Source organism: Pygocentrus nattereri, chromosome 16 (assembly GCF_015220715.1).
Source record: "Pygocentrus nattereri isolate fPygNat1 chromosome 16, fPygNat1.pri, whole genome shotgun sequence".
Classification (NCBI taxonomy): Eukaryota; Metazoa; Chordata; class Actinopteri; order Characiformes; family Serrasalmidae; genus Pygocentrus; species Pygocentrus nattereri.
The window spans coordinates 35,761,750-35,789,580 of NC_051226.1; the positions used below are offsets into that span (position 1 = coordinate 35,761,750).

General features: G+C 40.5%; 1 protein-coding gene across 2 annotated transcripts in view; it reads right to left on the reverse strand.

Annotated features, from left to right (window-relative positions):
• Positions 1–1,314: 1,314 nt before the first annotated feature.
• Positions 1,315–27,831, reverse strand: part of fam169ab (family with sequence similarity 169 member Ab) — a 44,844-nt gene continuing 18,327 nt past the window's right edge. Inside the window, exons 5-13 of one of the 2 annotated variants that reach the window (XM_017681870.2) lie at positions 23,820–23,991; positions 21,963–22,142; positions 20,046–20,183; positions 18,942–19,036; positions 17,301–17,343; positions 17,076–17,193; positions 12,501–12,654; positions 11,895–12,050; positions 1,315–9,453 (exon numbers count right to left, since the gene is read on the reverse strand). In XM_017681870.2, the coding sequence (XP_017537359.2) occupies positions 7,774–9,453; positions 11,895–12,050; positions 12,501–12,654; positions 17,076–17,193; positions 17,301–17,343; positions 18,942–19,036; positions 20,046–20,183; positions 21,963–22,142; positions 23,820–23,991 (2,736 nt within the window). In that variant the 3' untranslated portion in view covers positions 1,315–7,773. The remainder of the gene's footprint in view (positions 9,454–11,894; positions 12,051–12,500; positions 12,655–17,075; positions 17,194–17,300; positions 17,344–18,941; positions 19,037–20,045; positions 20,184–21,962; positions 22,143–23,819; positions 23,992–27,831) is intronic. The other variant, XM_017681871.2, reaches the window with a different exon arrangement.

Sequence of the window (27,831 nt, forward strand, 5' to 3'; positions counted from 1 at the left end):
AAAGGCAGCATTCAGAGCCTTGCCTTGGACTTTTCCTGGTATTGTGTAGGGTAGTTACCCAGGCAGGGAATCAAACCCTGGTTATGGAGGACAGGGAGTGTGTATAATTTTGAGTGTAATATTTTGACAACCTGAAAAATTTTGATTTATGATTAACCATCCAAAACTCATAAGTACACTTAATAATATTAAAATATTAAGAATTAATGTGCCTGATATTGATATGAATGAATTCCATTTAAAGTCACATTAAACTCTGTTTTTGTTTTATGCAAAGGACTCAACCAACATAAATAATAAAGCATTTAAACATGTAATATGATATAAAATGTTATATGTAATATGTTAAATACGTTTAGGAAAATCATCACAGCACAAAATCAAATCATTCTATTCGTTTTAAAAACAGACTTTTTATTTCCATTCATTGTAATTTCAATACTGAAATTTGGGCACTAGGGGGCGCAATGTGCTCACCACACAACCTCAAACTCCACCTTCAAGCACAGCCAATAGCCACTTTTATTGGCTACCAACAAAGCATCCGCCTGACTTAGAGTGTGATTCATGTATATAATGTGTATATGAGGTGCGCTTGATTTCACGCACCTAAACTGATTCAGCACGCAAGTCTCCACTTGTTTCCAGGTCATTTTCGAACGTTTCATGAATCAGACGCAGGATTATCTGCCAAATCTGCACTTTTTATGCAACTTTGATGAATAAGGGCCAGCATGTTGTAGACTGTATTCCTCTAATGTAAAAGTTAACGTTAAACGTCTAATGTTAAAGTTTCCTAAATTTCTGTAAAGCATGTAAACAAAGAGATTCAGAGTGATTTGATGTGAACTACTGTTCAGAAACTTACTGAATCAGATATGTTCACAGTTGTCCACAGAATTCTGGTTACATTGACTTATATTAAAATTAGGTTTTTTCCGAATCCTGTAAAGTTAAATTTTTTTCAGATGAGGTTTTCAGCGATATGGTTATATACACTCATGCAGCCACTGGAAGCCAGTGATGGAAACTAGAAACCGGAAATTGCAATTTAAAGTACTAAACACGTTATGATGAAGCTCGTCACTCATGCAACTCTAACAAGATGCTTTTTAAATGGCAAAATCTTTCTTCATTTGACTGATCCATCACAATTAACTACACAAAATAAAGCAGTTAATTATGATTACTAGCTTCAATCAACAGTGGATACCTAAATAATGAAGTATGTAGATACAAAACACAACCTAAAATACACTTTTGCTAAATCGGCTGTCATATCAAGGTAAAAAAAAACACCCTTAAGAAATGACAAACAAGAAAATATTTATTGGGTAAAGAAAAAAAAAAATACAGTCACAGCTTGAAAAAAATAATAAACCAGTAAAAAGTTACTGAAACAGCTACAGTGATGGAATAAATAGAGCAGCTGAAATTCACACAAGAGTAGACGGAGGTAAAGTGGGATACTTGCTTGAGATGTTAACCAGCATACAAATCGAGTGTAAACCATACAAGTGAATACAAAATCCCCAGAAATGGGTTTCAGCTGGAGCTTTCATGGATGGAGAACGTCTCTGGTGGCACTAAAATTAGGAGATACCACATTTAGAGGGGTGAAGAAAGGTTCGGCTTACCCTAAAGGCCCTGACAGGTGCTGTGCAGCCACTGGGAAAAGATTATACAGCATTATTCCTGGTCAGGGAAAAGCCACTAGCTATCTCAGAGCTCCCCCTTGTGGTGACTCCAAAGAAGTGCAATGCAGCTGTTCAGGGAAAGTTAAAGGTATAGCTGAGCGAAAGACACATCAGGTGCCTCTTCTGTGTTGCACGGAAGCTCTGAAGATAATGCAGCTAACAAGTAATGGAAGCTTATACCCCACCAATTAGCATTATGCTGAATCATAAGTTGTGAAGTTATTCAGAGTGGTTTGGTGTGAAATGCTCTATTCTAGAGAAAGTTAGTGAGAACTGTTCACAGTGGTGGTGGTGATAGGAACCAGACATCCAACACTAATAGCTCCCTCACAGGAAGGTGTTACATTGAACGGTTACAAAGACCTGGCCTGAAGCTGGAGACATTTAGTTTTGAGATAAAGTTTTAATCATACAATGTATGTCAAAGCCATTAATGGTGGAGGGGGGCATGCAGGCCGTGATCCAAACAAAACTTACTTTTTTCAGATTTATCACTATTTTACCATGTCATCAACATCACATACACATGGTTTTGGATAGCAAATAAAATGGCTATATTTGTGTTGTAGATTTGGCGATCCCTGGTTCCCATCACCACCACTGTAAAGAAATCAGAGTTGGTAAGCTTCTCTACGGTGAACCATTTCAAACAACATTGCCAGTTCCCCTTATAACCTGTATTTTTGCTTGTGCAGTTTCCACCACTATATAAGTGGACATAACACAGCCTACAACATGGCTTCTACTGTTTTTAGCTGTGCAGTCTTCAATTTTATACCATTAGGAGCCACAAAAGAAAGTCTACAAACCTTAAGATGCCAATGTAGTCAGCATCACGCCAATATAAGGACCTCTGAGACTAATTTAGTTTTCTCTATGGGAAAAATGAGTGGAGTTCTCGATAACTATTGCACTCTGTGGTGAACAAAAGTGTTATATTTATATGTAAATTTTGTATATTTGTATATGTATATTTATATGTACATTTTTCCTCTGAATGTGACTGGATCCTCTGATTAATGAGGTGGTTAACAAGTCAAAAATATGAATATTGCTAACACTGCTGTGCACTGAACTGACTCTGAAGATGGGCGATATGGCAAAAATATGAAATTTTTCACATCATCACAATAATTTTGACCTCTGATCAGTTGGAACAGCCAAAAACAAAAGAACCAGCAGTTCTACATTTTAAAAAATACTATCAAAAACTGATTTTTAATTCAATATTTGCCATTTAATCCAGTTAAACAGGACCAATTTCGCTTTCTTTATAATGAAACATGCAGTTGGTCAGTGATGTACAAGCACTGCTATCCTCGATATGTTCAGAAAAGCATACTGTATTGAATTGTGACATAACATCACAATAACAATATATATATATATATATATATATATATAGTCATTTTGCCAAGCCCTACTCAAAAGACCTCACCTAAATACCCCATAAACTGTCGAATGTGGCTGTTCCTTTAACAATTTCATGCTACAGTTTATATTCAATACCACTGAAGTGTTAGCTTGCTAGTAGCACAGATTAGAGTCGGGTATTTCAAAATTATTACTTAAATTATTACTTAATTTTCTAGGTCAATGGCCAAATAAATACATTCCATCAATTTTTCCTTCACACACTGACAGAAGAAGAGGAAAAATTAGAGCCAAAAAAAATCTGAAAATCTTAACACCTTAGTGAAGGCTAAGAGCTACGCTCACCATAGAACATGTTCAGAATTTATTTTAACACTAGTAACTCGACTCTGCGGTCTCAGATATCCTATAAAGGGGCGTCATTTTAGCTTTAGAAACAAACTTGTGCTGTGTTGTGTAGCACATGTATGCTAACTAGCTCGCATCGTTAGCATAGCCAAAGTGCTACCATCCCAAACAGCAGGTTTCATTTCAGATTTCTCTCATTCAAACAGCAGGTCACTCGATTTTTCTCTCTCAGACTTTAGTCATCATCATCATCTACGTGTGTCAGCAGAGCAGCAGTCAGTCGGAATCAGTGTGGCACTGTTTGGGTCTGTAGCTTGCCTGCTATGCTAGCAGAACATCATCTAAACCACAGAAAAGGTTCAATTTTGCCTTTCTGTCCTTTCACAACACCAGCTGCTTGAATTTACTCCCTCAGATTCGAACTATCGTCTAAACTCGGGTTCTGCTTTTTCTTTTTTTTTAGTCAGAATCGAACATGTTCTGTGGTGAGCAGAGCTGTTATCATGCTAGCTAAGCTAATGCTCTCCTAGTTGGCCTCTCTTTCCAGTACACTTGTCAACTGTTAAGGCAAATGGTGTGAAACTTTGAGTGATTGCTTGAAAATGATGAACTGCTTTTACTTATTTGGTGAACACGTAAGCAAACTAAAGGTTTAGGTTTAATTTCAATTTTGAGATAAGGCGGAACGAGGCGGCACAAAGCGACATAAACGCTTTACCACAACACTTTTGTGCAGTCATTTTAGATGCAACCCAATCCTAACATGAACGTAGCAAAATCCATATTTAGGCTCTTTAACGTCATTATAATTCAGGGGATCCAGGCAGGAAAGCTGTATGTATTGACGTTGAAATATTATAGCTTATCAGCAAGACCGCCATTCATTTTTCTAGCCTTAGAGAAAACCGGCTAAAAAAAGTGGAATATTGTCAGGTAAGATCTTAAATCTAGTTCATATATTTAATATTAATAACTGAAATAAGGCAAACAAACAAACACACACTCATAATACGTTTACAGCAATCTCAAATTGAGAAGTATTAGATATATCGACTAGATTTAGGGCGATTTTACTGGAACAACACCATTTTTTTGCAGTGCCGAATAATGCAGGACTTCAGGTCTATTAAACAAATGAAATTTTGCTGCATCATCCCTTTAAGAGAAACCAGAACAGAGAAAAAAAGTGTATCCTTATTATACAAAATCTTTGATATAGTATCTAAAAACAGTAGTAGATGTAATTCCAGAACTGGTGGTGGAAAAACTAAGGAAAAGTTGGAATTTTTGTAAGAGGTTATTGTTACTAGACATAATGAGTGACCGTTTAGCCCTTAAAGGCCCTTTATGTACAACATACTGCATACAAATATGAGCCATAGTCTGCAAAATCTTCTAAATTACCAAAAAAAAAAAAAACGACACTTTCTCTTCTGCTCACCAGTCAGCAAGTTGGACGCCTCTGAAATGGCTCAGCTGTTCCCTCTATACTGAAAATAAGAAGCCAATTCAGATTCAGCCGCTTTTAATTCTCCTCAGTGTGTATAAAAGATATCATGTGTTATAAACAAGACACCCTAGACTATGAACGTGTACTGAAATAAACCGATAAAAACGTTTAATAACGAACAGATTATAGAACACAATCCATTCTAGTAGCCATGAATGAATTATTATATCGCTTATATAAGTGTATATGTTTGTCTCCAGGAACCTTCACATTTACAAGTTTAATTCACAGCACTTTTTCTAATAGCCGTTCAGAACAACAACCTACACAACCTGGGAGGATGCCTAAAGGGGAACTTCAAAAGCATCATTAAATACAAGTCATTAAAAGTCAATCAGAGCGGTGGTTGATGTGGTTCCAGAGACACATAAGAAAAATTTACAGTGGTGGTGATAGGAACCAGAAGTCTGAAGAGTTTTCTGTCTGTAAAAGCCCCCTTACAGAATGTTACCACACAAAAAAAAGTTAGGAATATGCTGATTTTTACAGCAGTTTTGGCCTAAATCTTTTTTTGTTTTTTTAAAATCCATTCATGGCAGAATGTACATTATAAAATCATTGTGAGGCAAAATAGTCCCCAGATTCATCAGTACTCTACCATCATCATCACCCTCTGAATGACTTTGTTCACCTTTTACATCCAAATTCTGCAAACATTTTGGAAAATTGGTGGAATTCCCATTGAAGATGTGTGTAAATGTAAGACTCAAATAACGATGGAAAAATCCAACTGTGGAATAAAACGTGAAAAATGTGAATAGTTTTTCCTCCAAAAAGACCTCATTATGTGACTCCACACATTGTCCTACTGCAATGATGCATCACGCTTATGAAGAAAACCCTTAACAAAGTGCTTTCCAGTTAGAAAAATGTCCGATGAAAAGAACTATCCACAATGACAGTCCTGTTTATGTGAGCTCACAAATCTGCTGTGCAAAAACGTGACCGAACTGGGTGAAACTGGGTGAAATGTCAGACTATTAGGGTTGGCGCAGAAAAATCTTGGTAATAAAACGAGCTCACAAAAGAGATAATTCATCAACACCGCTTAGAACCAGTAAAGCGAAGATGAACCGCTATAAACCCAGAGCCCAGTACAAAAACCCCTTAACTCTCTCTCTGCACTATAAAACCCTGAACTCTGAGAGAGAGAGAGAGAGAGAGAGAGAGAGAGAGAGAGAGAGAGAGAGAGAGAGAGAGAGAGAGAGAGAGAGAGAGAGAGAGAGAGAGAGAGAGAGAGAGAGAGACAGACAGAGAGAGACAGAGAGAGAGACAGAGAGAGAGAGAGAAAAAACCCTCATCAACTCTGACTCACTATGTGATTAATCAAAATCGCAATTTGCACAACACTGAGTTTGTTTGCACGCACACAATAATCTGATATCTGTATTTATCTGATTATTCGAATGGTCATTTTTTAGGTCGGAGTAAGGTCTACAGAAATCTGACAAAAAGGCTGGATTTTAGCTCAGTAATCAGATTTCTCAGTGCATGTGAACTCTTACTCTGATTTCTTTCAGATTTCAGAATCTGAGCATGCGTGAAAACAGACGGCGGTACCGGAAATAAGCAGCAGCTTCGCCGCAAAACGTTTCTGGAGCGACACAAACCAAATTCATGCTTGACGAAATGAAGGATTTCAATATTCTTCCTCTTCTAGATGATGTATGTTCATATTATCATATAAAAGTGGCGCCGTGTCTAAAAAAGCCGCAGCATGAAGTTTGAGTTTTATGTTATGTTTACGTCACGTCTTCTTCTGGGAGTTTATCGGCTGCTTGTAAAGCAGAAATCCGATGGCTCATAAATGCAATTTCTGACAAAATCTGATTTTCTTCAGTTATCAGATTATTGTCTGTAAACACACTCATTGTTAACAAATGCACACATTGTTAACACACTCAAGCTTTAAGTGGGGAAATTCAGCCTCAAGGACCTTGTGACCTGCCTGTAGATGTAGTTAGATCCAAACAGAAGCAGCCAAGCACTCATGTGATGTGCCTTCACAACCACAACTAACTGGCAGTCTAGTGCAGTGTTCAGGGCTTAGGCCTGGACTTTAATTTAAATCTTAAATCAACTTAAATCTCAGTCACAATATTGGTCAGAAACCTTGTAAGCATGAGTTGACCGGGGGGGGGGGCTGTGGTCTTCCCTCTGAACTTCACTTCAGCTAATGAGGTCATGGAATCTGGGGGCATCTGGGGGGTAAATTGCTATTTCCAGACCAACATTGCAATTTCGATTGTGAATTAAATGTGATTATTTTCTATATTTCTATTTACTAAATTTCTAATTTGAGCTTCAGGCATTTTTTTTACAAAGATCTGGGGTCTTCTTTCTGAACTTCAGCTAATAAGATCATGGAACCAGGGCAGAACGATTTGAAGAAAAATTGCAATTTTCTGACCAACATTGCAACTGCAATTTAAATGTAAATATTTCCTTAAATATTCCTAAAAGTTTTTTTTTAGACCTTCAGTTTGACCTTTATTTTTTTTATTAATTGTAAGAATTGAGACATGTGCACCAGAGTGCTTTGCATTATTAGATTAAATTTCCTCTTTTAAAATTTATTTGCGACCAACAACCAGCGGTAAAATACAATTCAAATTTCAGCTCTTGCCAACTGAAAATTTCACTTTTTCCAAATCACGACTTTGACAGAACAAAGATTACTCATATAGCCTTAAATGGAACTGCGCTGGAGGTCATCTAAAGGGAAATGGAGAGGTCAAGTGGATGAGGGCTTGTTACATCTGGCATTGAAAAGGGCAGAGAGAGAGAGAGAGAGAGAGAGAGAGAGAGAGAGAGAGAGAGAGAGATACAGGAAAGTGTGCATGTTCATATTTTGCTGCGTCGTTTAGATTTGGGCTGTGGCGTGGACCTGATTGCTTTGATCTTCTGCCTCAAAACTCTCCTGTCAATCACTGGTGGCTCCTCCCTTGCCTCCTCCCCTTCTGAGCTATGCTCCACCTCCTCCTCTGTTGTCACTTTTTCTTCCTCTGTTGTAACCTTCTCCTCCTCCGCCGCCACATTTTCCTCATCTATTGTCATCTTTTCCTCCTCTATGGTTACCTTGTCCTCCTTCCTGGTCAGTCTTTTGGAGGAGCGTTTGGGGGTTGGAGGAACTGCCTTGGTTCTCCCTCCTCTAAGAATGCGAACAACAGGACCTGAAGACTCTGGAGATTCATCTGAGCTTTTTTCCTCCCCCTCTCCCCTGCACTCGTCTTCCACCATGGCAAGTGTGTTCTCCTCATCTAAGCCTTGTTCCTTCTTTTGCACCTCCTCTTCCTCCTCTAGTTCTAATCTGTCCATATTTTCGTCTTCTTTCTCTGCCTCAGGCTGGCTCTCTTCCTCTTTAGGAGGCTCTGTGGAGGCTTCCTGCGCTCCATCCTGCTCAACAGGAGCAATCTCCATTGGCTCCTCTTGTCCCTGTTGGCCCTCAGAAGGAGCATCAGTTGCCTCTTCTAAAGATTCCTCAGTCGGAGCAAGCTTGGGCTCATTCACTTCCTCATCTACAGGAGCTATTTGATGTTTGTTCTCCTCTTCAGGAGGTGCCTCCACTTTCTCCTCCGCTTCAGGAGATGCGGAGAAACAAGAGGCTTCTAAAGATTCCTCAGTCGGAGCAAGCTTGGGCTCATTCACTTCCTTATCTACAGGAGCTATTTGATGTTTGTTCTCCTCTTCAGGAGGTGCCTCCACTGTCTCCTCCGCTTCAGGAGATGCCGCCAGTCTCTCCTCCCCTTCAGGAGGTGCCGCCAGTTTCTCCTCCGCTTCAAGAGGTGCCGCCAGTTTCTCCTCAGCGTCAGGAGGTGCCGCCAGTTTCTCCTCAGCGTCAGGAGGTGCCGCCAGTTTCTCCTCAGCGTCAGGAGCTACCTCTCGTTTCTCCTCCGCGTCAGGAGCTACCTCTCGTTTCTCCTCCGCGTCAGGAGCTACCTCTCGTTTCTCCTCCGCTTCAGGAGCTACCTCTCGTTTCTCCTCCGCTTCAGGAGCTACCTCTCGTTTCTCCTCCGCGTCAGGAGCTACCTCTCGTTTCTCCTCAGCGTCAGGAGCTACCTCTCGTTTCTCCTCAGCGTCAGGAGCTACCTCTCGTTTCTCCTCAGCGTCAGGAGCTACCTCTCGTTTCTCCTCAGTGTCAGGAGCTACCTCTCGTTTCTCTTCACTGTCAGGAGCTACCTCTTGTTTCTCCTCAGCATCAGGCGGTACCTCTCGTTTCTCCTCAGCGTTAGGAGGTACCTCTCGTTTCTCCTCAGCTTCACAAGCTACCTCAGCTGAAAGAGCTACCTCCTTTTCTTCTTTCTCCTCAGCTCCTGCAGCTTGAGGTGCATCTTCTGGCAGTTTGTCCTCAGCAAGCCCTTCTTCAGCTGCAGGAGAAACTTCTTGTTCCTCTGCCGCAGAAGAATCTTCTTCTTGGCGCTCAATAGGTACAGTATCCACCTCTCCTTCCAGATTCTCCTCATCTACTTCTTTCGGATCTTCCACAGCTGCTACCTCAAGGGAATCCACAGTATCTATGGGATCCTGTGGTGGACAAAACAGAACATCCATCAATCTAGGAAGCAGGGACTCACATTGAACAAGTCAGAGGTTTTACTAACATACCATGGCTCCTAAAACCATATCAGTTTTACAAAAGTTCCTCATATCATTTAATTACTTCACAGCTGCATAACAAAAAGCAGCTTGCAACTCAGTAGAAACACAAGCACCTTTGTGAAAATAGTTTCATGAAACAGCCCATCAAAACAGCAATAAAGCACATGATTTTGTCGAACGACACACAATCAAACCAGTGATTTCACCTGATTAGGTGGTTTACTGGGCAGTTGGAAAGGACACTGCCATTGCACTGACACTGATTTGAGTTTCTCAAAGCTAATGTTTCTGTAACCAGCTGTGTCAATTAGCCAGCTAATGCTAACAGCCATTGAAATGGCTGCTTGTGTCAGCATCTATTCTTCTAGATCACTGATGTCTTGATTTATGTAGCTAGATTGGTTTTCTTCTCTCTCGATGCTTTTTCCTGATAATTTTACACAGAGCTCTGATTTATTAGACATCCAAACCTTGAAAAATATTAGAGAAGGAGAGAGTGAAATGTGGGCCATGATGGACTTGTGTTTCGATGAGTCAGGCATCAGACATTGGCTACAACCATAAAGGCTAATTCATTACTACATACTAAAGATAAACTAAAACCTATAGTAAGGAACCCTATGTATGCATATAAATGTGTTGTCTTCAATGTTGACTCATTTGTGTAACTGAGTTGTATAGAAATTAAGCTGCAACAGGTAACTAGTTGCAGAGCTTCACCTTGTAGTGAAAAAGGTGTCAGTGTAAAAACTTTCTTTGGGTCGGTTCTGAAGAAAGTTGGTCTGGAGCTGTGAGTTAACCTGTCTTTCAGCTTTGTATTAATGAGAATGAATGAGCGTATGTTTCTTAAAAAACAGAGATGATGTCGCTCTGCGTGCACACAGCCAGCGATGAAGTGACGAGACACTGGGAAGTGATTCACTCTGAACGACAGCCAGTAATACTCAGTGGCGGGCAGTGGCGCGACCACTGGTGTTGTAATGCAAGCAATCCGAGTGGCGTGAAGAAGTTCAGCTCAGCGAAGAAGAAAACTGAAAAGAGGATCATGTTCTGAGGAAAATGCCGCACTGACCTCGGTTCTGACTCTAGATTTGTTTCGCTTCACATTGGCTGTGTTTACATGCAAAGATTTTTTTTTGAATACATTCTGATTACAGATTTGGACAGGGATGTTTATTCTCACTCTACTCAACGATCTGATGAAAATCTCTGTTTACATGTTCACCCCAAGTAATCTGATCCAAAATGACATGCATGCATGGAGTATCGCAGCGTAAACATTACCATGACGTGACATCACGTGAGGTTCAGTGAGAGTGAGAAAATGTCACACTCAGAAGAACGTACCTCACATGTCCTTAGTAAAGAAGGCCGAGAGGAAGACGTCGTGTTCTGAGACACATAAGCTCCGTCCTACCGCCGTCTTTTAAAGATCAGAGCATAAACTTCGTCTCCTCTGCAGACCAGTTTCTGCTCTGCCGTGTTGAACGGTATAAACTCTCACTATGACGCGTCGCACATGCAGAACGGACTTAAACTTTCCGATAGGGAAAGTAATCAGATACAGGCGTTTACATGGATATTATTCTTCTATTTAATGGATTACTTACAGGATTACCCACCTCGTTCAATCGAGAACGAGAAATGAAATCGTATTCCAAATGGCCTCAATCAGACTAGACTATTCCGAGTGAAGTGTATAAATGGATGTATTTTATTCTGGTTGAGCTATTAGTCAGATTATTGATGGACGCATGTAAACGTCGCTATTGACATGAAAACGTAGGAAAAGCTGATCCCACTGCTAAGCTTACTGTGCTGCATGAAATCTGTGTTTATATACTATTATCTCATTAAAAAATTAGCTGTACTAGAAGAAGGGAAAAAAAGGAGTTTGTATGAATTTATGATGATGAGGATGAAACTTTAGCGTAGTCACAGATTAGCCTAGCCTCACTGTAAACTAAGCTAATAATATATGTCAAGTTACTTGTTTTGTTTAATAAATATAATAATATAAAAATTTAATAAAACTTTTATTTTGATAATAAAAACTGAATCGGCTTTCCTAAGACAGACACTGTTCACTCTTGATCAAGTGTTAATGTGAACAAAATAGTTCAGCCTGCTAATTATTTCTGGTCAGCTGGAGTATAAATTAAAAACAAAAAAGTAAACAAATGCTGGGAAGTAAAATATCATTAATTTAATTTAGATATCCACTTTCAAAAACTGTTGTCTCATGCGATGTCACATATGCTGGGCATACCCAGTGGCCAGCTGAGGGCTGCTTGAGAAAAGCGGAGTGATTTCATCACAAGCAATGTGCCTGCAGGGCTCAAAAGTGTGAATTTTAAACATTCTACCTGTTTCTCAGCTGCTTCATCCACATCCATCTCCTCCTCTTCCTCTCCAACTGTGCCATTTTGGAGGACAGCCTCAGCTGCTATGCTCCCCTGCACCTCCTCTTTGTTATGCTCTGCCCCCGGCTCCTCAGTCAGCTCCCCATTCACCTCCATGACCTCCAGTATGCAGAAAGAAACAAAGCATTCACGTCAGACATACAGCATGTAGACTGGCAGTCAAATAAAACTTGAAGGCCGTTTTTACAAGGATACACACAAAGTAAACAACATTTGAGTGATGGACAGAGCTTCATACAACCTGTCATACATGGTCACAAAACATTTTTTTTATATGTGTGTGTGTGTGTGTGTGTGTGTGTGTGTGTGTGTGTGTGTGTGTGTGTGTGTGTGTGTGTGTGTGTGTGTGTGTGTGTATATATATATATATATACATACATATACACACACACACACACATATACATATATACACACATACACACACACACAATAGTTCAATCCTTCTCCAACATTCCTGCATTTATTTAGGCAACTTGTACTGAATGCATAAGATAAGATCTTTATTGATCACGGAGGGAAACTGCAGATCAGTGTGAGTGTGTGTCACCTGTTCTTTAGGCTCCTGCTCCACTGTAGGAGCCTCAGGGCCTGCTTGCTCTTCCGTTTCATCAGCAGGTTCTGGGGCAGATTCTGCCACCTCCTGTCCACTCTTCTCTTCTTCTGCCTCCTGGACCACAGCTTCAGTTTCTTGCTCTTCTACCCTGATCACAAACCCACAACACTCAGTACAGCCACATTGTGACACATCACGTCTTCAAGCTGGTTATAGCTATTACAACCTACTACAGATTAATCCTCCAAGGTGCCGAATGGCAGAGATGTTCACAAGTCGATTGATGAGCCAAGTCAGAATAGAGTCTCAAGTCTTTTGGTGCAAGTCAGGGTTGAGTTTAGAGTCTCTGGGAATCAAGTGCAAGATGAGAAGTCTCTGGGGTTCGCGTCCAAGTCTCGAGTCTTTAGTAAAGAATGTCTGTTTAGCTACATGTAGCAAGTGTAGACCTTAAAGGACAGAGGCTAAACTTGAAACAGCTGGTTAATTTGTAGCATACAATAGGACATAAGCTAGCTAGCTCTACTTTTAAAGGACTGTGATCCTATAATTTACTTGATGAATTGATGAATGAATTACCTGATGACTCCAACTGTAATAGCGAGTGGGCTACCTAGCATCTCGACTTTATTTTTATTGCATGTAGTTTGTTGTTACGTCCTTCATACTGAAGGTTTTACTATAGCATTATTGGAATTTGTATTGCCGTGTTCTGCAGAAGAATGATATTACAGTAATGACCGCACTTCACCATAGCAAAACTGACAAAGTCACACATGTAAAGTAAAGTAATGTAACACAAAGATTGAAAAAGAGTTTCATTTTATTGATTCAAATGTTGTTATAATGCTCCATCATGTTCATATGATCCACACAGTCACTCTGACAGACTGTAATACACTACAGGAAGCGTAGGGGGCGATACGGCTTCTACCGTTTCATTTAAAAAGCTCTATAATGTTCATATGATCCACACAGTCGCTCTGACAGACTGTAATACACTACAGGAAGCGTAGGGGGCGATACGGCTTCTACCGTTTCATTTAAAAAGCTCTATAATGTTCATATGATCCACACAGTCGCTCTGACAGACTGTAATACACTACAGGAAGCGTAGGGGGCGATACGGCTTCTACCGTTTCATTTAAAAAGCTCTGTAATGTTCATATGATCCACACAGTCGCTCTGACAGACTGTAATACACTACAGGAAGCGTAGGGGGCGATACGGCTTCTACTGTTTCATTTAAAAAGCTCTGTAATGTTCATATGATCCACACAGTCGCTCTGACAGACTGTAATACACTACAGGAAGCGTAGGGGGCGATACGACTTCTACCGTTTCATTTAAAAAGCTGTATAATGTTCAAATGATCCACACAGTCGCTCTGACAGACTGTAATACACTACAGGAAGCGTAGGGGGCGATACGGCTTCTACCGTTTCATTTAAAAAGCTCTATAATGTTCATATGATCCACACAGTCGCTCTGACAGACTGTAATACACTACAGGAAGCGTAGGGGGCGATACGGCTTCTACCGTTTCATTTAAAAAGCTCTATAATGTTCATATGATCCACACAGTCGCTCTGACAGACTGTAACACACTACAGGAAGCGTAGGGGGCGATACGGCTTCTACCGTTTCATTTAAAAAGCTCTGTAATGTTCATATGATCCACACAGTCGCTCTGACAGACTGTAATACACTACAGGAAGCGTAGGGGGCGATACGGCTTCTACTGTTTCATTTAAAAAGCTCTATAATGTTCATATGATCCACACAGTCGCTCTGACAGACTGTAATACACTACAGGAAGCGTAGGGGGCGATACGACTTCTACTGTTTCATTTAAAAAGCTGTATAATGTTCAAATGATCCACACAGTCGCTCTGACAGACTGTAATACACTACAGGAAGCGTAGGGGGCGATACGACTTCTACTGTTTCATTTAAAAAGCTGTATAATGTTCAAATGATCCACACAGTCGCTCTGACAGACTGTAATACACTACAGGAAGCGTAGGGGGCGATACGGCTTCTACTGTTTCATTTAAAAAGCTCTATAATGTTCATATGATCCACACAGTCGCTCTGACAGACTGTAATACACTACAGGAAGCGTAGGGGGCGATACGGCTTCTACTGTTTCATTTAAAAAGCTCTATAATGTTCATATGATCCACACAGTCGCTCTGACAGACTGTAATACACTACAGGAAGCGTAGGGGGCGATACGGCTTCTACTGTTTCATTTAAAAAGCTCTGTAATGCTCATATGATCCACACAGTCGCTCTGACAGACTGTAATACACTACAGGAAGCGTAGGGGGCGATACGGCTTCTACTGTTTCATTTAAAAAGCTCTATAATGTTCATATGATCCACACAGTCGCTCTGACAGACTGTAATACACTACAGGAAGCGTAGGGGGCGATACGGCTTCTACTGTTTCATTTAAAAAGCTCTATAATGTTCATATGATCCACACAGTCGCTCTGACAGACTGTAATACACTACAGGAAGCGTAGGGGGCGATACGGCTTCTACTGTTTCATTTAAAAAGCTCTGTAATGCTCATATGATCCACACAGTCGCTCTGACAGACTGTAATACACTACAGGAAGCGTAGGGGGCGATACGGCTTCTACTGTTTCATTTAAAAAGCTCTATAATGTTCATATGATCCACACAGTCGCTCTGACAGACTGTAATACACTACAGGAAGCGTAGGGGGCGATACGGCTTCTACTGTTTCATTTAAAAAGCTCTATAATGTTCATATGATCCACACAGTCGCTCTGACAGACTGTAATACACTACAGGAAGCGTAGGGGGCGATACGGCTTCTACTGTTTCATTTAAAAAGCTCTATAATGTTCATATGATCCACACAGTCGCTCTGACAGACTGTAATACACTACAGGAAGCGTAGGGGGCGATACGGCTTCTACTGTTTCATTTAAAAAGCTCTATAATGTTCATATGATCCACACAGTCGCTCTGACAGACTGTAATACACTACAGGAAGCGTAGGGGGCGATACGGCTTCTACTGTTTCATTTAAAAAGCTCTATAATGTTCATATGATCCACACAGTCGCTCTGACAGACTGTAATACACTACAGGAAGCGTAGGGGGCGATACGGCTTCTACTGTTTCATTTAAAAAGCTCTATAATGTTCATATGATCCATACAGTCGCTCTGACAGACTGTAATACACTACAGGAAGCGTAGGGGGCGATACGGCTTCTACTGTTTCATTTAAAAAGCTCTATAATGTTCATATGATCCACACAGTCGCTCTGACAGACTGTAATACACTACAGGAAGCGTAGGGGGCGATACGGCTTCTACTGTTTCATTTAAAAAGCTCTATAATGTTCATATGATCCACACAGTCGCTCTGACAGACTGTAATACACTACAGGAAGTGTAGGGGGCGATACGGCTTCTACTGTTTCATTTAAAAAGCTCTATAATGTTCATATGATCCACACAGTCGCTCTGACAGACTGTAATACACTACAGGAAGCGTAGGGGGCGATACGGCTTCTACTGTTTCATTTAAAAAGCTCTATAATGTTCATATGATCCACACAGTCGCTCTGACAGACTGTAATACACTACAGGAAGCGTAGGGGGCGATACGGCTTCTACTGTTTCATTTAAAAAGCTCTATAATGTTCATATGATCCACACAGTCGCTCTGACAGACTGTAATACACTACAGGAAGCGTAGGGGGCGATACGGCTTCTACTGTTTCATTTAAAAAGCTCTATAATGTTCATATGATCCACACAGTCGCTCTGACAGACTGTAATACACTACAGGAAGCGTAGGGGGCGATACGGCTTCTACTGTTTCATTTAAAAAGCTCTATAATGTTCATATGATCCACACAGTCACTCTGACAGACTGTAATACACTACAGGAAGCGTAGGGGGCGATACGGCTTCTACTGTTTCATTTAAAAAGCTCTATAATGTTCATATGATCCATACAGTCGCTCTGACAGACTGTAATACACTACAGGAAGCGTAGGGGGGCGATACGGCTTCTACTGTTTCATTTAAAAAGCTCTATAATGTTCATATGATCCACACAGTCACTCTGACAGACTGTAATACACTACAGGAAGCGTAGGGGGGCGATACGGCTTCTACTGTTTCATTTAAAAAGCTCTATAATGTTCATATGATCCACACAGTCGCTCTGACAGACTGTAATACACTACAGGAAGCGTAGGGGGCGATACGGCTTCTACTGTTTCATTTAAAAAGCTCTATAATGTTCATATGATCCACACAGTCGCTCTGACAGACTGTAATACACTACAGGAAGCGTAGGGGGCGATACGGCTTCTGCTTTTCTTTATATAAAAGAAAAAACTGCTTGCTGCATGGGCAAAAGTTTTAATGACAGCTGTGCTGTGAGGGAGCAAAGTGAGAGGAGACGGCAGAAGCAACAATGATACAAATAATCTAATAACATAATGAATCAATTATAGAAACTATTGAAAAATAATAGCCCTAGTTGAGCAGTTCTCATGTTCAAGGAGATTAAAAACCTGCAAACTTTCTCCGGCTGGCCTTCCGCCGCACTCATCTCCTTTTCCTCTCTCATTCGCTTCTTCCGCTTATGCTCACTGCTCCGAGTGCGTGTCGAGATCGGCGTATCGTTCGTCTCTATGGAGAGAGGGAGGGTAGAGAGATATAGACAGAAGAATAAGAAAGAAAGGTCAGAAAAGCAGAATGGCCATAAGAGACAGGACACCAGAAATGCCTTGACTTACCTTCAGCTACTTTGAGATGCCTGTTGACAACAATGATTTCCTCCTGCAGAAGAAAAAGCACATAACATGAATCATCTAACTCTTTTTGATAGCTGATAACTTGCCAGTGAGGTTGAGGTAAACAGAAGCACAGACAACACGAAACATTTCTTTCTAAGCCAGCTAACTTTAAACTTGGATTTTTATTTCTCCAACGGTGGATCAATTTTTACCAGGCTTCATCACCATGGAAACTTATGCTGGGCCTAAGTTAGGGCAGATTTCAGATCAAAAACAGCTCTTGAACCAATTAGGGCGGAGCTTCTGACCAATCAGGGACAGCCTTCTGATCCAGGTGGACCCATGTGGCCTTTTTTGTGTCTCTTTTTTTTCCTCTGTCTCTTTTTGTTCCTTTGTGGCATCAATCTTGTAGCTCGAGGTACATCAGTTAAAATTCTTTGACCATAATCGTTATACTTGGGTGGGTTTGCCACAAATATGGACAGATAATATGACGAGCAAACCACAAACATAATTCTGTTTAGCTGAATGTCAGAGTCAGGGATGTTTCAATCATTTTTCAAATAACATTAAAACCCCAGCGGGCATAAACCAATGGCTGGACTTTTGGGGTTGGCCTTAGGCCAACCTGGACACATGGTTTAATCTTGTACCTCCTGAGAAGCTGCTTTACTCGGTCAGTCTCAGGGTTATTGTGTGCTGGTACTGCAGCAAGTACTGAATAGCAACTGTAATATTTGCAGATTTTAGTAGCATCTGGTGGTCGAAGTAGCGAGCGTAGGGGCGAGTGGAATTCAAGAAAGCTGATGAATTTCCTGTTCTACCTTAAATCAGGTACACACAGGCTACTAGCACTAGTACCAGAATGTAACTGTTACTACATTTAAGATGGAACAAGAAAGTTCGACCAAAAAAGCTGCCAAATAAGAAGTATATACATACACATACATACATACATACATACATACATACATACATACACACACACATATATATATATATATATATATACACACACAAAACCTTTGTCAACAAAACAAAATCGTTTACATACAGTACTGTGCAAAAGTCAAAGAACACCCTTCACTGATTAAAATAAAGCCCAGTCAAAACAGCCATTAAGTACAAGCTATTCAGGTGCTGAGCATCAGACAAAGAGCAGAAAGCCTCAACAACTGAATAAGACATATTTTTTCAGGTTTGATTTTGTTTACCTTTATTACAGCCTGCATTCTTTTCGGGAGACTCGCTTTCAGTTTTAAAAGAAAGCTGCAGGGCTATTTTCCCACACCTCCAAAGTTCAGTCTTAGAAGTTGGTTGATTCCTGCTTCTTAGAGTCCAAATAATGTACATTACAATATTTAGATCAGTGCATAAAAATAAATACGTTTTTGTCCGTCTCTTTCTCTCAGTGAGGTTCTTCTTGAACCGCTACACATCCTTTCAGACCCATAGTGCTGAGTGGTCTTCTCACAGTGGATGTTTTCAGATCTGAAGCAGCTTGATTTTATGCTCTGGTGAGGTGTGTGATTTTGCACAGTAATGTAAATATCAAGGACATAAACGCTTTATGTTCTCCAACATTCATCAACTTCAGTATTCTACCATGTCGTTTAGAACGTGGGGGGGGGGGGCTTGTACCGTGATATCGAGGCTAGTTTCCTCTGTCATCTCCACCTTGTCCTCCACCGTCTGTCCGTTCTTGCCGTCGTCCTTTCCCCACGAGAGGAGCCCACCTTCATGAGCATCGGATTCATCACAAACCACAAAAATCTATTCATAAATAACCCATAAATCCATTATGGCCAGAGCAAAAGTCACCTATGGTCAATCAATTACTGTCGCAATAAAGAGCCGCCCGACTGACGGCCTCACAGGGTCGCTCAGCAATAGAGATGGACTTTCTGATAGATGAAGCCTTTTTAAGCTGATCTGAGTCTCTATAGAGCTCTGATTTGACCAGAGGTCTCATATCATTACATTTATATAGACATTTTCTTTTATTACACTATTAAACTTCAAAAGGGAAAATCTTTCAGCCACTGCGAGTTGAATTGGTAGATACACGAAAGCTACAGCTAACAGTTTAACATTAGATGAAAGGCAGCCTGATGGTGTGGAACCATGTCGAGATAACCCTGAAAACAGGAAAATCTCTCTTCTAACTTCAGCTAGCATGGTTACCTTAGCCACACAAGTTAAAATGATATACACCATCTTCTTGTTTCTACACTCACTGTCCATTTTATCAGCTCCACTGACCACATAGGAGCAGATACAGTTACAGACTGTAGTCCATCTGTTTCTCTGACACTTTGTTATCCTGGTTCTTCAGTGGTCAGGACCCCCACAGTTACTATTTGTGTGGTGGGTCATTCTCAGCAGTGGCGGCGTGATGGCGTTTTGCGCCCAGATGAGCAGATGAGCTATCATCTCTGACTTCACATCTACAAGGTGCCCCAACAAGGTAGGAGTGTTGAATAGAGTGGACAGTGAGTGGACACAGTGTTTTTTAAAAACTCCAGCAGCAACATGTACTCTATATAGAACCATATACACTTTTTCAATAAATCTGAAGAACGATTTCATGATGGTTCTTTTGGTGATCATGTTTCTATATAGAACCATTTTCGTTACTACAGAACCCTTGAAGAACTTATTTTTTTAAGTGTCATAAGGCTCTAGATTCCAGACAAGTCTTGGCTGATCAGCTAAAAATGTACAAAAAGCAGCACAGAGACTGACCAGAGAGGTGTGTACCTCTGAGTGCGTGAGAGCTGAGTTTGCTGGCCACTCTGGTCTTCTGGTAGGGACCACCGACACCCTCCACCTCCCATAGCAGGTCCACATCTGCCGGGTACCTGTCTAGGTAGTGCCTGCACACTGCAGAGAAGACACAGAGTGTTGTTTTAATGTTACCAGCCAGCTAAGTTGAAGGAGAATTCCACTAACCTTTAAAAAGAACAGTATAATTAAGTAAAGATGTAAACAGAGCCTAATTCTGCTGTGAACCCACAACAGGGCAGTAAAAGAGCCGCATGCTCCGGAACTGCATGTCGCAGACCCCTTCCATAGGGCTGCCTGTCAGTCACTGATGATATCCATGAATATAGTACACAAATCATGTACTTCAGTTAAAGTAGAGACACCCAAGGTAAAATATCACTCCAGTAAAAGTAGAAGCTCCTCCCTTTAGACCTCCACTTGAGTAAAAGTACTAAAGTATTTCCCTTCAAATGTACTTAAGTATAAAGTAAAAGTACTAAAAGAGTCATTCTGGCTCTGATGTCCTGTTATCATTTTTATAACCAGACTGGCTTCATGAACTCATTTCAGGTGAAAGTCCTCCAGCGTCTCTCTTGGTAAACCAGTCTTTTAATAGAAGGTCATTAATTAGTGACGCTGACGTCTATTAAAATGATCAGAAGCACAAAACACTGAAGGTAAACAGTTTCCATCAGGGAGAACCGAGTGGCTCTGAAATCACTTTTTACACACAAGCAAAGTTTCAGTTTCAGATTTATTTACAACTTAGTTCCAAGTTTAAGTTGAATAAAAACTGGCTTTAAACTCAGGATCACAGATGAGCTCCTTTACTATGTTGATCTGTAGGCGTCTGTTCATAAACATAAACCAGCCCAAACTCATTTACTATAAAATGAAATGGTGTTTGTAGAAATTCAGAAAAAAGCCGCGTCAGTCTCGACTGCATATGTGGACATATTTCTATATTGTGCTCTATTTACACAAAGTTAGGTTAGTTCATCATTTATGTTGAATAGACTCTCCCAAAGTTTGACGCTGCTGCGCTGACGTTGAACCGCGTGCTGCACTGGGTCGGTATGACCAACAGGTCAAAACCAGCTCTAAACAAAGTGACCGCTGGGCCCTGATTGGTGCTCTGGCTTTGCGCTTCTTTCGTTTTGACATGTTACGTTTTTATACACACAGAAACCAAAAGGAACGACAGATTTCTCAAAATGTAGGAGGAAAAAGTCGGATATTAGACTCTGAAATGTAGTGGAGTGAAAGTAAAAAGTCGCCCAGAATGGAGAAACTTCAGTACAGATACACCAAAAATACTAAAGTACAGAAACTAATTAATTTACTCAGTTACTTAGTTACTGTCCACCACTGGTTTTCCGGTAACAAAGCCAGAAGTCCACAGGGGAGAGAACAAGTCTGAATCAGCACACGTCACTGTGACCACGAGCTAAAGTCAGAACAGGTTTCAGAGCTGAAATTCCTGAAAAGAGTGCGTCAGATGCTTCCCATTACTTTAGCCATTACACGAGGAGTAGTAAATGCAACCAACTTCTAAAGACTGAACTTTGGAAGTGTGTCTGCAGCTTTCTTGGAAGACAGAAAGTGAGTCTCCTGAAAAAGAAGGAAAGCTGCAATAAAGGCTGAGCGGACACACCAAACACTGACAAATCTGAAATTCTATTTCGACAGAATTCAAATTTCTGCTAAAATGTTACTTTTTTCCCTTGAGACTGAGAAATGAATGACTTGGCTGTTTTGACTGGAAGTTAATTCAATGAGCAGTGGCCTTTGACTTGTGCACTGTATGGTATAACATCACTAATAAAATCAAAGTGGGTGCTCCTCACTATGTACTGCTCTTAAAAAGACACTAAACCTATGTGAAGGGCCTCTTACCTCTGGACATAGCTGGCGATAGAGGGTACTTCAGACCGAGCTCATCATCTTTGAAACTATCCACGTAGTCCTCCAGCATCTGCAGCCCGTGCTCGTTTCCACGGTGACTCTTCCTCACAAATATGGAGTCCATGACAGGCAGGAGGTAGCACTGGCTCACAAAGTTATTACACAGGCTGCCTGCAGGGGGCACAACAGGGGACACATGGCCTTAAAACCACATTTCAGGATATGGTGTTGAAAACTCCCTGCTTGTTACAGCGCAGGCCGCTAGGAACTACATTACCCAGAAAGCCCTGCAAATTGGAATAAACTAGTATGTTAATTGCCCTGGCAACTCACAGCATGATTGAAGGTTCAGCAAACTGGTGTTTGTGGGTTCTGTGTGCATTCATGCAAATGTAGGAATCATTAATATAGCATTGTTGTGTTTATTTTGGCTGGGAAATGGGTCAAAGCATCCAAAGTCAAGGGTAATTAGCATCATGTTGCTGATCTTGTCCTGGTTCACACTGTAAATGTTAGCATTTGCTTAATGGCAGATGACCTCGCTATTTATTTTCTGCAATTTATTGCTGTTTTTTTATTCTACACTTCGAGTACATTTCTGGAAGGTACTGTCTCCATCTGAGTGGTACTAGACTGGCAATGTGCTAAACATGGCGGACTAGCTGGTGTTCAGTTAATGACTCAGTTTCCCAAGTGCCTTAGCACTGCTTATTATTGGAACTGATATTCATAAACTCAATGTATTGTATAGCTTGTTTATTCATATTATTAATGCATAATTTGCAGATACCCTGTGAGGGATCAAAGCTTTATGTCCATTTCTGTCTATAGAAACCAGGCAAACATGGCTACACACCCACATTCACCTGTTCAAGGCCTGTTTTTCTGTGTGCTGAGCCTCCATTGGAGGGGACGATTAAAGATTCTGATCAACTCCACCTGAGGCTAGCCCATGTGGTTCTGATAAAAGCATTACATTAAAACTAGCACATCATTTTTAAAAAATTCACAGTATGGAGACTTCAGAATATAATGACGAAGTGCTGGAAAGTGTCAGGAACGCTAATCACAGGAGGGATGTTACTATTAATTTGAGGCACTTGACCTTTATTCCAGCATCTATGCAACTCAGGTTCAGTAGCACAGCTCACTAATTACTCTAAGCACTTAGTAATCTAGATGCTTTAATAATTATTTTATTACAAGTGCTATAAAACCCACTTTAAGCCCCAAACATTGTTTAAATCCTTACGCTAGGCCACAACAGCACCATGAACAGCAGCTTAAATGGAATATATTTAAATATGCAGACATTTTGAATGTTTAGGATGTAAACAAAGCCATTCAAAGCGTTTGGGTGTGAAATGCTCTGTTCTAGAGACACTTGCCAAGTCAGAATTGTTCACAGTGGTGGTGATGGGAACCAGACATCCACTTCGAAAATGATTATGGATACACTGCCTGATGTCGATTACACTGTAACTTCATAGGACAAGGGAAAAACCTACTTCACTTTTATTGTAAGTCAATGGAACCAGACTTTTTCCCAAACTATGTTGGGCCATTTCTTTTGGTCCATTCATCATGAAATTTGCATACAATGTAAAGGACAACAGTTATGTCAAAAAATTAAAAACGACAGCGATATGCTCTTTTCTAGACAGCACCATTTCAGGGACATCTACCCTTATTTTTTGACATTGCCAAGGCACATGACGTGGAAAACGATGCAAGCAAAGCTCTTTTTATGTGAGAAATTGAAGTCTGGCCCTGCAAAGGGTTCGTAGTGCACCAACATGGCTTTTAATGTGCAAGTTATTGACAAGTCCATTAACCGGCAAAACAGACCTCTGGGTTTGACCGAGTAGAAGCCCACAGCTTTCCCGCTCTTCCAGAGGATTTTGGCGTAGTCGTTTTCACCATGGCACAGAAAGGGCACCTCTCCAGCACTCATCTCATTAGTGCGGTAAACGATGCGATTCAGCACGTACAGCACAATTCTCTCTGCCACAGACCTCACCTGCAAGATAAACAACAATAATAAACAACAAAGCATAAAAAACAACTGTAGGTACAAATGGTAAACAGCAAGAATTTGTAGAATTTGCTATGTCAATTTTTAAAAAATGGACAGAGTTCAGGCTTTAAGATGGCTATTACTACAGTTTTTACCTATATGATGTACCACATAATCAAGTCTTCTTTACATAATATGGTTTGAAGCAAGTGCGTGATAATTTAGGCATGCAGTTTGTAGGTCTGGACAACATCCAAAAATAAAAGTATATTTTACTGTTAAAAAAAATTGCATTATTGATATATTGACCTCCTTCCCCCTTGCATAACACACACATACACATGGACCGCTGCCTCCACCTTTCCATTCTAACTTTCCTTGGTAATAAACTGGTCCCCGCTCGTTTTGAAAGCATATGACTGTCATAGGACACGTACAAATGCAATTTGCATGCTATTAACATCCCCTTGTGGAGACATTTCAGACTGCTAAACATGTGCGAGTAAATGAACTTCTAAAATCACATCAACATGCTTTACATGTTGTTGCTGTCCAAATAAATTACCCGGGAACCATTTTTCTGGTATTACCAGCATAAAGTCCAAAGGTCTGTCATGGATTTGCATTAGTGGTTAACTTTGAAATGCAGGAAAACACCATTAATGCTGAAAGATGCACATTTTGAAGCAACTTGCTGCCTTTTAGATGACGTCTTTTTCAAGGCCGCCCATGTTTATTTTAACATAACATCAAAGCACGTTCTACACGTCAAAACAGCATGCCTGAGTAACCGTATAGTGCAGGTAATAGACTGTGCCACATTATGGTGCAAAATATGACAAAGGCCTCATGCAATTATGTGCCTGGAGACTTTCAAATTTGGAAGGTCTTTCTATTTTGCCATAATGCTTTCTATCTTAAGTGCCATTTCATATTGTTCCAATTTTCTAAGAGTTGAGGTTTGTATATATGCTTCCATTACTTGTTAGCAACATTACCTTCAAAGAACTAAAGAAGCAAACTGCAGACACCAAACCGGTTGCTCATCAACCTTTAAGGGGATAGTTGCCTAAATTGGATTTTTAGCAAAACTATCCCTTTATCCTGGGTGACGAAGCAAACAACACACAGAAATTAGAACGGTGCGATTTACGTCACTAATCGAGAACTACTGGCGTTCACTTCCTAGCACACAAGCTGGATTTGTTTAGAGTCAGGAAATAAATGAAGGCACATTTTTGTGCAGGAAAAATAACCTAGTACCAAAGCAGATAAATATATGTAAGCTCTGTAAGAACGAAATGCTGTCTGTCCTTCAGGAAACGGGCCCATGTAAACAATATGGCAGACATGCCAGAGGAAAAGGGGGAGGCTTGGTATGCCCTCTTCTTCCACAGCTGCTTCCAGAACCCTATGGACAGCGTGTGTATGTGTGGACTGAGTTCCAGGGTAAAATGAAACCAGGCCCGTTTATGCAAAACGGTCTGTTGAAAACAAAGGCAGTACTCAGCGTCAAAGTTTGGCCTTCTGTCCATTTCCATAAAACAGGCTTTGTTAGCCGAGTAACTAGCTCACACAACCTCTCCCTCTCTGACATACAGACACAAGCACACACCTCTCAGTCATCTCTCCTTATTATTTCCTCTTATTAAATACAAACGTTCTAAACATGTTCATGTGTATATGCTGAATGAGTTAATTGCTAAAGCAATAAATAAGCCTGACGACATCCTTAACCGCGGTAAAAACAGAGGTGTGATTTCACAAAACGGCAGGTATTGTCATTTTTGCATCAAAATACTAATAATTAGAAAAATGTCTAATTAAACTTTTTTTGGGGGTAATTTCTGCCATCTCTAAAAGACAGAAATCCTAGCTAGCCATCACTTTCTTAGAAGACATTAAATAAAAAAAATTAAACATAAGTGCAATCTCTGCATAAGATAAACTGAAAATGTGCAATATAAGGCTACATTTCAATATTAAATGAACTGATCATTACAAGTTAATTTATAATTGGATGGATCTTGAGTGTCTGTATAAAGTGTCCACCTTCTGGCTGAAATGAGTGAAACAGGATTATCCAATGTGGCTCCATCACTCTGAGCAAACTGCGGACTCTGCAACATGAAGAGTCGCGGACTCTGTAACGCGAAGGCCTAATAATGCTAAAAAGGCATATTTCTTCCATTCAGGTCAAAACAATAGCAAGACTTGGCACACATTACAGGTTAACCTACACCAATGCATCACATCCTTATAAAGCATGTGTCCACTCCTGACAAGCAAAAGATTGACTCCAATGATGATATCAATCAAAACAGGAGAGCTTAAAAGTAATAAAGACCAAATAATACAAAAAACCATCAACCATCCCGTCCAAATCCTACTATGACAAATTACCATTTTATATTCGCCTTTGAAACCGAGCATCTACTCTGTCAAAGTAGCAGGTCTCATTTAACTGATCCCCTCTGGCACATGCTTTTGAATATGTGGAGCATGAAATTCAAAGACACTACTTCCCTGCTGAAAAACAAAGCTGTTTTAAGTTATCATTTTTCCCTGATAAAAAAGGTCTCTGAAGCGGACAACATGTCCTTCGCAGCTGTCACCACAGCCGAGTGAAGATGAAGTCACAGCAATGCTACAAATATAAAAAGCGCAGAGCTTCAGAAGATTCGCGAATGCGGCTTCATAAAGACTCTTTGAAAAAGCCTGATTGTTTGAGAGCCGAGTCCACAAAACGTAGCCAGATTGAACAGTTGAACATCGCCAGTTGCTGCTACCAGACTCTCTAACTGATAGGCAGTTTGTATTCTCGTTATATCCGGCTACATTCTGCCCTCACTGGAGTAAGCCAAGTACGAAGCAGAAAGCTAACCGGCTAACAGGCTAATGCTACAATAATAAAACACAGACTTCAAGCTCAAGCCTTTCAAGAAAGAGTTACTCACAAAATTAGACACACAAAGTAAAGAAGGTTCACCTGTTACAAGCTTAAAATGGGTCTTTAATGTATTTCAATTAGAGCTGACAGAATTCTGTGTAGCGCCAAGCTAACCCTGCTAGCTTGACGCTAATACACCATGGTGAACATGCATCCGAAGTGCTGGTTTAATAAACAGATTTCTACAGCAGACGTTGCTATGTAATGGCATTACTTTATGGTTTTCTGCCTGTACCTGACATTCGAAAAGTTAAAAATGTTTAGAATTAGCACTTAGCGACCACGCCACTCCTGTGGGGAGGAGAAGCAGCTGAAGTGGGCTTCCTATTCACCAGCTTCTTATTACAATTTTATGTTCCACCTTAAATGGAGTAGCAGTAATATGTAACAGTTTCTCCATCTAAGGTGGAATGGAAACTTCGAATAAGAAGCTGGCTAACTTTAGCTTGGTGCTTTCTCCTCACTTTTTGGTTAATGTCATCACAAATGAGTTAGCGTATTTGAGGCATCAGCATGAGTATTTGACCCTCGCAGTGAATAATGTGGGCACTCGACGTTCAGTCTACCTCTCTTCGCCTATATACTGTACTGAGAAACGTTCATGGCCATCGTTGTTAGGAATCTGAGGGATTGTGTTACTATGCAAACCATTGCAAAACTATAGAAACCATTCCTGATTTCACATTTTATCACATAATGAAGTCAAGAAATAAATCAAGGACTAGACTTTCAGATCATGAATTGGTGCTCAGAGCCATCATTCATACAAAACCAGAGGAAAAAAAGCCAAATTCTAATCCTAATTTAATGGATGTCACTATCCATCTCACGAAACATATCAAACAAGTGACCAGAACAAAAGAAGAAAAAAAAAAGGTGACCCCAAAGAAAAC